This window comes from Anthonomus grandis, chromosome 3 (assembly GCF_022605725.1).
Source record: "Anthonomus grandis grandis chromosome 3, icAntGran1.3, whole genome shotgun sequence".
Classification (NCBI taxonomy): Eukaryota; Metazoa; Arthropoda; class Insecta; order Coleoptera; family Curculionidae; genus Anthonomus; species Anthonomus grandis.
In genome coordinates, this window is record NC_065548.1 from 14173317 (window position 1) to 14190180 (window position 16864).

The following is a 16864-nucleotide window of genomic DNA, read 5'->3' on the forward strand; positions in this document are numbered from 1 at the left end:
AAGTAAAACTGAGAGAATAGAAATACTAATTATGATAGGATGTGGTGATCGCATTAGGACCCAACACCAGATTTGTGAAATGTTTAATACCAAGTATCCTGATAAGACAATATCTCAGTCTACCGTTAGCAAACTAGAAAGAAAATTTAGGGAATTAGGTCACGTCAGAGATCGACCCAGATCGGGTCGTCCCTCAATTTCCGAGGAAAAGAAGTTAAATGTTGTTTTGTCCATTGAAGAAAATCCTCATACACCGACAAGACAGGCAGCACTAGATAACGATGTTGGAAAAACATCTTTAAGAAGGATTTTGAAAAAGACAAAATATCATCCCTATAAATTAAAATTAATCCACGAACTTAACGAAGATGATACAGATCGTCTGCCATAACGACCATCTTTTTACTCGTAGAATATTGTTTTCTGACGAGTCGACCTTCTGCCTCAATGGTACAACAGACAGAACTGCCGTTACTGGTCTTCCTCTAATCCAAATTGGGTGATAGAAGCTCATACCCAATATCCTCAATCTGTGAATGTTTGGGCCGGCATTATCAATGACAGAGTCATAGGTCCATTTTTCTTCGAAGGTACCTTAACAGGTCAACGTTATTTGGAATTCTTAAGGAACGAACTGATTCCCGCTTTATGTTTGATGTTTCCAAATGCAAATAATCCCAATATTCCAGAAGCTTCAATTTGGTTCCAGCAAGATGGCGCGCCGCCAGACTTCAGCAGAGCCGTGCGCCAATATTTAAGTGAGGTATTTCCCGGTCGATTGGGCGAAGGGGTCAATTGGAGTGGCCTGCTAGGTCCCCCGACTTGACTCCTTTGGACTTCTTTTTGTGGGGTTATTTAAAGCATAGAGTGTATGTAAATAAACCCAACAATTTAGAAGAATTGAGAAATAATATAAGAAATGAGATTCAACGAATACCTCAAGAAATGATACGCAACGTTCTGAGAGAATTCGAATCAAGACTCGCTTACTGTCAAGAAGTTCATGGGGCTCAATTTGAACATTTAATTCGGTATAGATTAGAATAGTTTCTTTTTGTTCAACGTTTATACAATACTTTTGATTAAATGCAATAATATTTTGAATGTTTTTTTAGAAATTCAACCGTAAATATCTCAGTACCTGTTGACACTTACTAGCTAGTGTCAAGAGATGGTTTTAAAAAAGCTTCGATTAAAAGTGCAAACCGCATTTGTCTATGTCAAACCGTTTGGATTTTATAACATGTCAAAAGTGCAAATATGCCGATCTTCAACTGTCAATAACTCAAAAACAAATGAAGATAGGTATAGGACATTGTACATGAAATATGTCTAGAATTTTCTGTTTGTTTATGTGTTTAGAATACAGAATAAAAAATAGGTATTACCATTTCAAAAATTGAAGTTGATGGTCGTAACTTATTTTTGGACCACCCTGTATACATAAAATTATAGTAAGAAAACCCGCAGTTAAAAATAAAAATCGACGTGTCCGAGCGTTTTTTTTTTTTTGAACATACCCCTGAATTTTAAATGAATTTATTCCGGACTTTTGGCTCTCACTGTATAAGTCATAACATAGACAATACAAAATTTATGCAGAAAACGGTGATAGTTATATCTAAAAATCACTTAAACTCAGTATAACATACATACATATATGTTGTATCAAAATTCATGCATTTTATTTAGAATCTAAAAATATAATAATTGGTGTGAGGCTTTTTATTTATATTAAATAGATAAAAGAAGAATTTGGCAATACTTTATTTATATTAAATAGAGTATTGCCAAAAATTGGTGATATTGAAAAAAATAATACCGGTTTGCCAAAATATAGACCTCATAAGCTCATCGTAATTTTTTTTACATTTTATAAAAGTCAAGAAATTGATAGACTTTTTGGGAATTCATGTAAATATTTGACATAGGTTTTCTATATTAAAATATTTTGTATATGGGCTACAGTTTCTAGTAATTTAAAGGTACCATCGAAGATTTTTGGTTATTAAGATACCCTGGAAAAAAAAGTGACGATCGTAATGAACCAGACTTTTTTAAATAATTTTTACAATTTTTTTCATTATTATATGGCTTGCATCAGTAGATTACTGAAAAAATTCAGTTAGTTGATTTATCTGCATATTGTTAACATTTGTATGGTTTTTAAGATTAATACATTCATCATATTCAAAAGGGCTTACATTTAATCGCAACGATTATACACTGCAATTAAATGTTTCTTATATAAACGAATAAAGACATAAACACTCATATTTATATTCAATAAGACGATTCATTTTTAGTTACCTAGAACTCGTACTTTATTTAACCCGCAAAAAAAAAAGGTAAAAGAAATCAAATAATTTTATTTAAATAATATACTCGTATACTATAGTGTCTACTAATTTATTTATTGACAAGCTGAATAATAATAAATACTGTAAGCATTTAATTTAAATTAAAAAATTAAATTATTTTCAAAATGGGAGTCTATTTTGCAAATAGATAAAGTATAGAGAAAGGTAATGGGAATTTTACTGAAAAAAACCCTAAATCAGCTTAAAATTAAACTTTCTTCTCGTAAGATTTAGCAACTCACAATTGCTGTAAACTTTTATACTTTTCGTGTGATCGTTGAGTATTCAATTTTGTAACAGTATCTCCACCCTTTAATATATCAATTTAAGTAATTTATTATCAAAATGTAAAACTTTAAATCAAAATTTTAAGGACATTTCAATTTATAAAAATTTTTTTTTATAATTTCTTATCCTAATCTTTTTGTAAGGAAAATCGGTCCAATTGTAGCGTTTATTCTTACGCATTTTTTGCAGTGTATAAATAATTAATCAAAAGAACCAAAAGAGCTAAATCATGATGTTAGTTTTACCAATGAATCAGATATTTTTATACAATATTCCAAAGTTTTCGTTCAAATGTAAATATGTTTAAGAGACCTTGAAGTTGAAGAGCTTCCTTACGCAAAAACCTATACACTTTCCTCATCATTAACCATAATTTTTCCAGTAAAATAAACTTTCTTACGGGCACGTCCCGTAACATTCAAAGCCAAGGTCAACCGCTATTATACAATTTTTTTTTGTATTCACGATAATAACCGTCCACATTAATTTTATTCATGAAAGAAAAGCGGTGTACAAGCGAGCAATAATCGGCATCATGCCCCGCCATTACTTTTGCCCGTGAGTCGTGAATTAAATAATAAAAGTCCGAGTCACGGAACGGGCCCACAGTTCGGAATTAATGGGTCTACAATTTGCGATTTTATCTGCCTTTTTTTGGGCATAGCGTCGAGTTCCCTCTTTGGGTAAGTGAACTTACCTTTATCGGGTGGTTCTGGCGATTGTCCGGCTCTCACTTGTCTTGGTCTGCGACCTGTTAGGTTTGAGTGACATCCGTGGTTCACGCCTGTCAATCCGCGGTAGAGTCGATGGTTCTGTAATAAATAAATTTAAATGAATATTGTTTTTTCACTGGCGTGCGTAAAGTACCCACTTACCCACATTTTTAATGCAAGCATAATCATATAACTAGCAGATTAAGCTTTAAAAGGTTTATATAAGAGCAACTTTAAATTCTTATTTATGTGTTTTCATACTCAGTATATAACGATTACGGCGGATTTAAACACAGATCATTAAGCAGGAGGTCATTACTCACTTGGCAGACAACGTTCTTTGGCAAGTTATTACGTAGACGTAGTTGCGCTGCATCATTCTAAATCGATGGTAATGGCTTTGGAGATTGAAAAAATTAGGAGAAAATGGGAATTTAGTGACTAAAATATAAAAAATTGCCGCGGAACAGTAGTATTAAAAACGATTTTAAAAAATTAAATAAGTTTGACAAAATGAAGCTTTTTCAATCCATTAAAAAACTGCACAATAACTCCAAAATGATTGTATTAACAAGGAAACTCGTAAGGACTTTTTACTAAAGAAACACATCATTGAACTCGTCGTATATTAGACTAAAAGGAATAAAATTATTGCATGAGTTTTTAAAATGTTTTAATGTTTATAAAGCCATTGAGAGCATTAAGATTTTTTAAATCCAATCAAAAACCATTCATAACTTCAAAAGTTTGCATTTACGAGAAAACTTGTAAGGGCCTTTTTGGCCGAAAAAGTAATCAGTTTATATCAAATAATAATTATATAATTTTAAGGTATACCTAATACCTTAACTTGCTGGAGGAAACTTTTCAGCATTTACATAAAACTTAGTTTACATTTTTGTAAAACCTATGACAGTATCAATAAAATTTAGCCATCACGAACCATTTTCTTTCTTGTATAACTTCGGAAACTTCCCAAACTAATGTTGTGGAAAAAAAGGGAAGTTATTAATGCAAGAAGTTATATATTACAACTGATTGAAAAGCTACTCAATAACTCCAAATTCATTGTATGAATTGTTCCATCTACAAGGAAACTTGTAATGACCTTTTTGCTAAACAAACTCACCAGCTTTCATATAAAACCAGATAGAATCAAGTTTTTCTTAATCTAATAAAAAAGTACTTAATAAATCCAAGACGCTTGTATCCACAAGGAAACTTGAAAGGTCTTTTTTGATAAAAAAACAAATCAACTTTCATATAAAACCAAAATTAATAAAATTGTTTAAGACGAGTTTTAAAAAAAAAATTGATTTTTTTAAAGCCGTTGACAGCATCAAGATCTTTTCAATCCAATCAAAAACTACTTAATAACTCCAAAACGGTTGCATTTACAGGGGGAACTTGTAGGAACCTTTTTGTTAAGGAAACTCATCAGCTTTTGTATAAAATTAAAATCAATAAAATTGTTACATAAGTTTTCAAATTATTTTGATTTCTGTAAGGCATTTGATAGCATCAGGGTTTTTTCAATCCAATCAAAAACTACTTAATAACTCCAAAACGATTGCATTTACAGGGAAACTTGTAGCAACCTTTTTGTTAAAGAAACTCATCAGCTTTTGTATAAAATTAAAATCAATAAATTGTTACATGAGTTTCCAAATTTTTTGGTTTCTGTAAGGCCTTGAAAGCTGTAAAGCCTGAAAACTTGTAAGAACCTTTTTGCTAAAGAGTCTCATCAGCTTTCAAATAAAACTAAAATTAATAAATTGTTACAAGAGTTTTTAAAAAATTAAGATTTTTATAAAGCCTTTGACAGCATCAAGATTTTTTCAATCCAATCAAAAACTACTCAATAACTTTAAAATGGTTGCATCTACAAAGAAACTTGCAAGGACCTTTTTATTAAAGAAATTCAGCAGCTTTCATATAAAACTAAAATCGATGAGATTGTTACATGAATTTTCAATAAATATCTAGATTTTTGTAAAGCCTTTGACACCATAAAGATATTTTTGAATCTATTGAAAAATTACTCAAACTTCAAAACGGTATATAAGTACGAGGACACGTGTGACGACCTTTTGTCTAAAAAACTCATCAGGTTTTAGATAAAACTAAAATCAATAAAATTGTTACATGTGTTTTCAAAATATTTACATTTTTGTAAGTCCTTTGATAGCATCAAAATGTTTCCAATTTATTTAAAAACTACTCAAAAATAATGGTGTTTATAAAGAGACTTGTTAGGACCTTTTTGCTGAGAAAACCAATCAGATATTACATAAAACTGAGTTAACATTTTTGTAAAGCCTCTGACAGTATCAAGATTTTGGCCCTGTCATTACTAGACGCCACTAAAAAGCACCCGATTCCCGCCGGTGATCGTGTATGTTCGGAGAAAAATTCGGTCGTTTGACGTGAATGACAAGAATAACGACACGAATGTTCCCGCTTTTTTTGCGTTTGTTGGTTGTTTACTTTCGTAAAAAAGCTCTAACTAATTTGATCGATTATTGCGATTATACTGAATTTTCCCTTGTTTCTTTGTGAAATATTGACCATATTGTTGCTTATAGTGTTTTAAAATAATACCAGAAAAGCTGTATTAATTCCAATTCGGCGATTTTAGCTGTAAAGATGGACGGCCCTACTTAAAACCATCAGAATCAGGGCCAAACTATCAACAAAAATATGTGCCACTTATGCAGTAAAATGTTTTCTTCCATTTCAGCTAAGAACAAACATATTAAGATTATTCATAAGCAGCAGCTCCCAGATAACCCAAAGTGACACATTTCTTGTCCCTTGTGCAAAAAGACTAAGTATTCCTGTGAGACTTTCAGTCCTGTGATCAAAAACTTGAAGCTCATTTACAGGTAAGTCATGATATCAAAATAGAGTCCTCAACTTTCCATTTTTCCAGCGAAGAAAGATTTGAGGAATGGTTAAGAGAGCATAAAATAAGCACAAACTATGCACTTGTTTGCACAAGGAAAATTGAAGACAAGATTGAAAAAGTATATTGTTGCAATCGAAGCGATTTTAGAGGTAAATTTGTAGCAATTTCAATTCTAAAGTATTTATTACATACTGTACATATTCATTGTACTATTTAGTGAAAGATTGTTAAACATGTACTTAATGTATAGCTGTTTCTAGGATTTGAAAGCAAATGTAGTAAGGGAACAATAAAATGTAGTGGTTCCATTAAAATGAATGGTGTATGTCCTTCTCGTTTAAATGTCAAGATTTATGGTTCAGATAACATTATATAGTCCTTTAGGGTATCCACACAACAGGCCTGGATGATCACCAGTAGCATGGCTGTAAGCCTTATTTTTGTATTGTCTTTATGGTGTGTGAGTAAAGGAAGGGAAGCGATTCTGTTTTAGGTGAACACCTTGAGGAATGTTCTTTCAATAATATTGAAGCTAGCCATAGTGTAGAAATTGAAACATTTGTTAATGAGAAGACGACTGAAAATCAACAAGTAGCAGAACAACGATTGAACAAGCAATCAACAAGAGAAATTGAAATTGAGAGTGTATCAAACTTTTTAAGATCTTTAAATGATGAAACTTATGATAAGTAAGTTATCTTTTTATAAAATTATTATAAGATGTATTAACATATACCTGTGAATGTCTAGGTGCATGAGACAACTGACATCAATGATGGAACAGGTAAATAAGACAAATACAGGTAAACTAAAAATGGACAAACAAGTTTATTTTCCATCAAAGATGAAGAAGAAGAAGAAGAAGAAGTAGAAGAAGAAGAAGAAGAAGAAGAAGAAGAAGAAGAAGAAGAAGAAGAAGAAGAAGGAGCAGTAAATAAAAATAATAAATTGTATATTTTTTTCTATTTATCAGTATTTTCTTTATATAATAGTAGGTATATTTTTATAGGTTTAAGTATATATCTATATGTGTATTATAATTTTTTATGTAAGTTTTAGGAAAATATTTGTAAAAACATTACCTATCTCATAAGTTTCTTGCAGTTTCTTCTTATGAGTATTAATTGAAACTGCGAATTGTAAATTAATATTTTAGCATAAAATAATTAAGTTTCTTTTCAAATCAGTCATATACATGTCTTTGCAGCATTTATAAAATAAAACTTTTAATATATGGTACATTTATATAACAGTATAACTAATTAAATGCATTGTGTTTTCACTTACCAAAATTACCTCTCTACCTAGATCTAAAAGTTATTTAAAAAAATATGTACTTATTTCAAAAAGATTAATAACATTTATATATTTAAAATTAAAGTACAATACTAAAATATTTTATAAATTTTGTTTTCCATTTATTTATTTTTTCTAAATATACAATACCCTATTATTTAAGTTGGGCTTTTCCTTTTGATATGTCCACATATAGAGAACTTGAAAAAATAATAGTTATTTGTATAACAAAAAGGAGCAAAGTGCATAATTTCCTTACGTGGATGAAGTTTGATCCAGTAAAAGCATCCACAGTGAGGAAATGACACTGCTCCTACAGTATTCATATAATGTTTTCTACTTTCATTCTTATTAATAAGCACAATTTAATGTAAAAAATTAATTTTATAAAAAATAATAAGCAAGATATAGTCAAATTAAAAAATTCAAGTAGGCAGGGAAATAAAATTTAAAATTTTCTTATAAGGTAGTAAAAAAATAAAATTTTCAAATAACACTTTCTCAAAAATAAACTATAGTAATTTTAAATAATATCCAAAATCAAATAAATTCATGTCTGTCCAAAGAAATTTTTAAAAATATTTATTCAAAAAAAATAATTCATTTTCCATTCCATTGGATCGTTCAACCAAACTGCATTTTTTTGATACTTACATTAGGGTATTATGTATAAAATTAATAATTCAATTTTCTTGTTTGTATCCTTTATTTATATTTAATTTATTTAAAGAATCAATAATTATTATTATTCCAGAAAGGCAATTTTTTATTCTAATTAAATTATTATTCCATTAATTATTATTTACATTAATTCTCATTGCCAGAAACCGCTGCTTCCCGCCATTCACATAATATTTAAATATCCGAATGGGACAGTCGGAGATAGCCGAATGGTGACGGGAATCGGGTGCTTTTGGACCTGGACTACTAACTCTGACCTTGTAACTCTTACTGAGACATATTATATAAAGCAAAATCCAAAGAAATACTAAAATATTACTTTTATACACACAGTATTCGACATAATTAATCAAGAAACTTCATTCCTGAGAGAAACTTTCCCGTAAAACTTCTCCAAATTTCCCAAGAAACGCACAGTCACGGACTGATTATTGCCAAAGAGTTTCATCGCCTTGACTCGGTTTTCCGCCCGCCCGGAAGTTTTATAAAAGTTCCCTTAAACTAGGGAAAACTTTATAAATTATTTTTATCGATCGCGGAAGTTTTCGTATATATAGCGTTTGAGGAAGTTTGTTTGTGAAAAAAGTCGAAGTTAATAATGTTAGAAGTTATACGATGTTATTGGGAAAGTTTCTCGAGCTCTTTTATTTTTTTTTTAAGTTAATTGATAATGTATGATGAACTTCAGTAAAGAAGAGTGAAACCAGGTCGCTTATCAAAAGATGTTGCTGAATACAGCTTGTTTCACAAGGCTGTCATTTGTCACGGTCTTGGAGTGTGGTGCCTTGTTAACCATTTTAACAACCTTCCACCACAAACCTTCCTTTGGACGCACGTACTCGTTTGACCCACATAGCTCTTTTAAAGTCGTCAAATCTATCAAATCACTTAAACAACCTTTAAAAAAATCCTAACCTGGTCTTCTGTGTATTCACTGTCAAAGTAGCAAACAGTGTGTCACAATATGTCAGAACTGAGAATACGAAAAATTATCTGTAAAAACGTAGAATTCTCACAAAATTCATCCAAATTAACGAAGAATCGATAGTTATTTATATGCATCTTTATGGCAATTGAATTTAAAAACAAAACACGACAACTGCCATTGCTATTACCAGTTTCAAAACTGTCATTTGTCACCTTAAGTGACTCAGGGTGTGGTTCGTATTTTGTTGGGTTAAGCTCTTGACAAACAAATCAGGTGATTTTTGTTGATAGGCACAGAGGGCGCATATTTTTTCTAAAGTTATCAAATCTATAAATTCACTTAAATAACCTTTTAAAAATCCTATCTGGACTTCTGTGAATTCACCGTAAGAGTAGAGGCAAATAGTATATTACAATTACATTAAAACTGCACTAAATACCCGAATTTATCGTTAAAAATAGATAATACTTATAAAATGTCGCAACTACAAATTAACTTCTTCATTTCTCTTCGTGGTATTTAATTGTCTAGACAAAACACGACGGTTATCATTACTGTCAAGGATTTCAAAGTCAAAAAAGTGTTTTTTGTCACTTTAACTGGATTTTGACACCTTAATTAGACATTTGACAGGGTGCACATACGTCTATAACCATCAAATATACAAACTCACTAAAATAACCTTTAAAAAAACCATAACCTGTTTTTGTGTTTTAATAGTGCGATCTGAGAACATGGAAGTTACAAAACATAGAGTTCTCATAAAATTTCGTCCAAAATACCAAATGATCGAAAGTTATCAATATGCATCTTTATGACAATTGATTTTAAGAACAAAACACGATAGCTGTCATCATGTTAACAGTGTCAAAGTCAAAACCTTAAGTGACTTAAATTAACTTCTTCATTTCTCTTCATGGTATTTGATTGTATAGACATAATACGACGGCAGTCACTACCTTCAATGATGTCAAAGCTAAAATTGTCATTTGTCACCTTTACTGGCTGAAGGTGTGGTCTGTTATTATCTGTGCGATCAGGGGAGAACTGTGAATATGTCAAGTTATCTATAAAAACATAGAATTCTCATAAAATTACGTGCAAATTAACTAATTATCGATTGAGAATTGTTAATATGCATCTTCTGATTTTTCTTAGACAGACAAACAGACGGCACATACTTCTTCTAAAGTCATCAATTATATAAACTCATAAATAACTTATCACATACATACTGAGAATATGGCAAACTCTCATAGTAATCATCCAAATTAACAAATAATCCTGAAGTGAAACTCTATACATAAACAGCATGAACTTTTTTGTTCGAAAGCCTCTACAGAGAAGATGGACTTGGAGTAGCCCATACGGCAAAGTTAAGAATGTAATTGATTATATCCTGACGAACAGAAATGATATATTCGAGGATGTCACAGTTTTAAACCGATTTGATACTCGCAGTGGCCACCGCTTTTTCAGTCCGAACAACCATGAAAATAAATACAAGATGCTAAGCGAGTAAACTTGCTGTAGCAACTAAAATACTCAACAGTTAAAGCTTTATGTTGGAACAAAGCTACTTTTCAAGATATTTTAAATTCTAAACTAGGTGAATCGCCAAGGGAGAATTTGAGCAAAATCATCCCACACAAAAAAAATCTAATAAAATCAACAAAAGAAATAGATCGAGAAAACCAAGGATATAAGAATCTTAAGAAAGAAATCAACAGGAACATCCAAAAAGATTTAAGAAACCATGACAATAATAAGCTAATTAAGATAATAATCGAAGAAGAAGTGGTGAAAAACAATGAGGGTATTATAGTTAGCGATCGTAGGAAGATGGCGACTGCAGTTCAAGACTAAAGTCCAGGGCCGTCAATATCAGAGGAAAATAATACAAAATGTAGGTTCCAACGAGGTCCCAGAAATAACGAGCGAAATTATTAAAATAGAAGCTGAGATGCTGATCATGTACGATTAATAAGTGGGAAAAAGCAGTGCAGAAGTCAACAAGAAAAAAGACGGAAATAGCATAGATAATTATCAACCTATCATCATAACTGCTTACAAAAATAATAACCAATCGATTGACGAATAAGATGGCCTTATACCAACCAATCGAACAAGCGGGATTTTGTAAGGAATTTAGCACTATCAACCACCTACAGACACTTCGTACTCATATTGAAAAAGCCACAGAGTTTAATATAGGTAGCACTCAATCTATCCTTTATCGACTACCGAAACTGGGACAATTCGGCATTTCCTGAGCAACACAAGGATCCACTCACATCCTTTCTTATATAGACACTTCCGCTCATATAAAAATAGATGCTGATTTAAAAACAGTCAAAATTCTAATCAAAAGAGGAATGAGCCTGGGAGATACCAACTCACCAAAACTTTAACCTTGACTTGGAGGATGTCTTCAAAATTCTTGACTGGTAAGAACACGGGATTAATATTGATGGAGAGCGTCTAAACCATTTGTGATTTGCCGACGATATTATCGCCAACACAGGCAAAGAGCTTCAAAAACATGGTTCAGGAACTTCATCGAACATCTTTACAAATTGAACTTAAACAAAACAAATATCCTGAGTGCAGAAGATATCCAGGTAACTGTTAACGACCAACCCCTAGAAGTTGTCTCAGAATATATTTAGTTCGGTCACAAAATTCAGCTTGGCAAAGAAAATCAATCTTCTGAAATTACAAGAAGAATTGGCCTCTCGTGGGCAGCATGTTAAGCATTTGACAATACAAATCAGCTGATTTTTGTTGATAGAGACACAGAGATCACAAACTTCTAAAGTCAGCAGAGGCGAACACTATGCTGCGTCACAACTGGACTAAATACAAGAATTTATCGATAGAAAACACGACAGTAAAAACCTGTCAACGATGTCAAAGTCAACATTGTCATTTCTTTTCTTAACTAAGTGAAGGTGTGGTTTGTTAATAAGCATCTATCGGGTTAGACCCCGGACAATACAAATCAGCTGATTTTTATTAGATAGGCAGGTACTAATGGTTTTTATTGGCTTATTTTTCCAATTTGATCTCTACATATTGTTCTTTATATACAAGTCACAAAATAAGGAAATACCAGTAAAGTATGTAATAGCCAACGTTAATCATTTGTTATACTGTCAAAAAACTGCGATTTTTACTACTCAATCCTGACTTTCAAAAATCTCTTTTGTCACAAAACAAAAAACTTATAAAACAGCCTTTTGTAATCTATTTATCCCTCAAAGTCTCTATATTTCACAAGTTCTTTTATTCCCTTTTAAAAAAGATAAAAAGCTCGTTTTAATTACTCATTTTGCCCTTTTGTCCTGGAATACAAAGCAAGCACATTTTATCTCTTCAACTTCACAGATCTTTATGTAAAATACATAAATAATTAAAAAAAGAAACTCCTGATTACGCCGTCCTTCTCTGTAATTTACAATAAGGCGTAATGAATGAATTTAAAATGGGGGGTTTGCGAAAAGGCTCTCGAGGTGCGCCACGCCCTTGTTTCTCTGGATGTAGCGAGTCATCCTCTGCATTTTAGATACTTCTAAGAATTTATTATTCAACAGAGCCGCCCGGGGGGAAACCAAATAAAAGGCTGCGATCGGAAAGGAAAAGCAAATGAAGTTTCGTTAGCGCCCGCGGGCGTATCGCATAATGAATAATAATTTTATTGGCCGCTGGTTCTGAGCTACTCTCGTTTGCCGTATAGATAGACAATAGATAAGTATATTATTAATGGTTTTACGGGTCTAAACTTATCATTTCTTTCGGATTCGTAATAAGCGATTAAAATACAATCTTGCTACTATAAATTACGTTTATAGTTAGTCATATAAGGGAAAACTTTCTCTTTTACAAAGAACTGGAATAACTTAAATATCCGAAAAAGTCTGGTATACTGTGAAAAAGCCTTAAAGTTAACGAATTAACCTAACGTAGATCTAGTTAAAGCCCTTATATAGTTAAAACTCTATATCTATATCTCTATCTAATATATACTAAAATGAAACGGTAATGAATTTTTAGGTGAAGGATTAATTTATTTTTAGTGAGTCTAAAACTAACATATCTTTTTTTTTTTTTAATGGTAAACACAAGCACAAGAGGAAAGTCCTATGTCACTCTTGGAGTGGTGCTTGAGCGAAGATATTTGTGGGCATTTATCTTGAATCGCTGCAGGTTGTATGCGTCGGGAAATATGTGAGGTGGAAGCCCGTTCCACAAAGAAGATGTTCTCCAGATGAATGAGTCCCGATACAGCGACGTCCTTGGGGTAGGCAGGTGAACTCGATGTTGATGAGCCGCAACTGGTAGACGCGTCCTTCTTGCTGGAACAGCCCTGGGTGTAATCAGGCCTGCCAGCTCAGAGGAGCACTTACCATGATAATAACGGTAGAATAAACAGAGATCAGCCACCTTTCTCCTGTGCTCCAGACTATCCAGACTCTTTGTCAGTTCTGGTTTGTCGATAAGACGAATAGCTCTCTTCTGTATAGAATCTATACCAGCTTTAAACTATGCTTGGGTGCACAGCTCCAGACATGCGAGCAATACTCGAGGGAAGGGCGTATTTGAGCCTTATAAAGAGTCAGCAGCTGTTCTGATGTATACAGTTTTTCGTTTTGAAAAGCACTCCGAGTTTTTTGGAAGCTGCCCTGGCGATTTCGGCAACGTGGTCATGCCAGGACACTATTGGTGACTTCGACTCCTAGAAGATGTAAAGATGATTTCATTGATAATGTTTTCCCTGCCATACCCAGCTCCGGGCCACCAAGGTTAGTCTTCATCGTAAATACTGCAGCCTGCGTTTTTTTAGCGTTAAAATTGACCAGATTGTTACCGCCCCACTCCAAGATTGCTCTAATATCGTTGTTGGTTGAAGCTACTTGTTGCTGCCTAAGATTCTGAGAAGTTGCGGCTGTCGTTGGTTTGGCGGATTTAAATGTGGAAATAAGTGTGCTATCGTCCGCAAAGCTGTAGATTGGATTGACAGTGGTTCCTAGCAAATCGTTGATATATATCAAGAAAAGGGTGGGGGATAGAATGCATCCTTGAGGGACTCCAGCGTTAATGTTAAATTTGTCGAAGAGGTGTCCATCGACGGCTACTTGGATTGTTCGTTGCTCAAGAAAACTTTTGATCCAATTCAATAATGAGTTTTGTATGCCGATTGAGGAGAGCTTGGTTAGTAGTCCCTCATGCCACACTCTGTCAAATGCCTTGGAAATGTCAAGAGCGACTGAGCGGCACTCGCCGTGCTTCTCCATGGCCTCCGTCCACAAGTATGCGACGTAAGCCAGAAGATCGCCGGTGGATCTAAGCTTTCGGAAGCCTTATTGATGATCGCTGATTAGTCCAGATGATTCTAGATATCTTAACAGTTGTTGGTTGACTGCTTTCTCCATAATCTTCGATATTACTGGAACTAGTGCAATCGGGCGGTAATTGGAGGGCATCGTCTTCTTACCCTTTTGGGTACAGCTTGCACTTGAGCGGTTTTCCAGCTTATTGGAAATGAGCCCTGCTTATACGATGCCGTGAACAGTCTACATAAGGGAGGAGTCAATTCGTCTGCACAACGTTTTAGTACTAGGGCTGGAATCTCATCGGGTCCAGAAGCTTTGTTGGTGTCTACGCTTTTAAGAATTTTGTTTATAATTCGTTGGGGAAACGAAATTTCTCCCATCGATGAATTCACCCTTGGCAAATATGGCGGTGTTTTGCCTTGCGAGTGCAGAGTAGAATTGGACGCGAAGAGTTTACCCAGTAAGTTGGCTTTTTCCCTTGCTGTTACCGCGATAGAACCATCATCTGCTGTTAGGGGTAGCAAGGCCGACTTAGCAAATCCTTGACTAACGGCTTTCGATACCGACCAGAAAGATCTTGTTCCATTTGGGCAGTTTAGCAATTTGTTTTTGATCCTGTTGTTGTGACTCTCTTTGCATTCATCAATAATTCGCTTGCAGCTATTTCTGGAGGTTAAAAAGTTCCTCCAATTTTCGGTGGAAGGATGTTGACGCCATTTGCGATATGCTGCGTTTTTAGTGTTTACTGCCTTTTTGCAATTCAGGTTGAACCATTGCTTGTTGTTTGATCTGCATTTCAGAAAATATTGAAAGTTCATTGAACTTCTAATGAAGTTTGCAAAGGAGTGAATCCTGAATAAGTTGCAATTGATTTGATTTAAGTACCTTTGTTATTAAGCTTGCAAATAATAAACTTTTAATTAAATAACGAAGTCATTCCTGTTGAGTCAATTGACGAATAAGCTGAGAATAACTTGGAAAGTTCTGCATTCATTTTCTTGAACACTTGGGCACAAAAAGAAGTTTTCAAAGAAATGTTTCCAAAATTTATTACGATTTATTTTATTTAAATATCTTTTATAGTTAAAAAGATAATGGATTTTTAGGTGAAGAATTACCTTATTCCTAGTGAGTCTAAAACTGGAATAACTGGAAGAAAGTATGAAGTTTACAAAGAAATAACTAAGAATACCTTTCACAGTTCTGTGTCTAACAATTACTTTTATTTAACTATTTGTTGTATTTAAGAAGATAATTGAATTTAGGTGAAAACTTCATCATTTAATCATTCAGTAAGGATCACCCTTTAACGCCCTACTATCCACTCTATCTTTAGCCCAAAAAGACCGAAAAAAACCCTTAAATTTCAAACAAACTAAAACCGAGGCATTGTTTCCCCTATAAAAATACCCTCGCAGCCATTCTTTCACGTACACCACTTTTATCTTTTGCCAATTTTATGGCGCGCCGATTTTTCGTTCGTTTTTTCCTCGTATTTCGGAGTTTCTCTCTGTCCTTCTCTCTCGGTTTTCTCGCTTTTTATTCCGGGGGCATTTTCCGGAGCGCTGGAAACGTGCCCTGAAATTTCCACGATCGTTTTTGTTATAGAGCGCGGCGCTCCGGGATACGTTTTCCGAGAACTCCGGTATGAATCACTGCCCCGGACCTCGCATCGGCTCTTTGGGGACCGCCTTTCATTTAGGTTTTCCTTTTATTTCCTTGAGATTTTTTCATGGGGATTTACGTTTAATTGAATAGGAGATATAAGGACTGTATATATTACTAATATAGTGGACAATATATATTTTATTGAATTATATACAGAGTGTAGAAATTAAATTTTTTTGCTTCCTCTTCACTTCTTGTCTTCTTGTCGGAGGTTGGAAATCATCAAGGCAATTCGTACTTTAATTACAGCGGTTCTAAATAATTGATTTGATGTTAATCCAAAACAGTCTCTTAACTTCTTAACCACGATGTTCTTCTCCTTCCTTGGCTTCTTTTTCCTTTAATTTTTCCTTCCATGATATTCAGGAGTATCACGTATTTAGGTCCTCTGTACATGTCAAAAGTATTCAAGTTTTCCCTTTTTTGGTCCATGATATTTTCAGTAAACGCCGATATCACCATCTTTTACATACCTTAAGCTTATCCATTTCGACCTTCTTCAGCGTCCAAGCTTCCGATCCATAGAGAAGTGTTCAAAATACATAGCATCGTAGCATTCTGAGTTTTAAATTGATGTTCCTACTACATACCAACTTTTGGATCTTAACAAAAGCCGTTCTTGCTATTTCTATTCGCGATCTAATTTCTGGCAACTAATCTAGCTCCCCAGATATTTGTATTTCTGCACT

The 16864-nt window shown here is 33.4% G+C and overlaps 1 protein-coding gene across 2 annotated transcripts in view; it reads right to left on the minus strand.

The window, feature by feature from the left end:
* LOC126733842 (probable JmjC domain-containing histone demethylation protein 2C) overlaps window positions 1-16864 on the minus strand; it is a 408562-nt gene that overhangs the window by 275572 nt on the left and 116126 nt on the right. For both annotated transcript variants that reach the window (XM_050437254.1, XM_050437255.1), the window contains exon 7: window positions 3346-3460. In XM_050437254.1, coding sequence (XP_050293211.1) covers window positions 3346-3460 — 115 coding nt within the window. The remainder of the gene's footprint in view (window positions 1-3345; window positions 3461-16864) is intronic.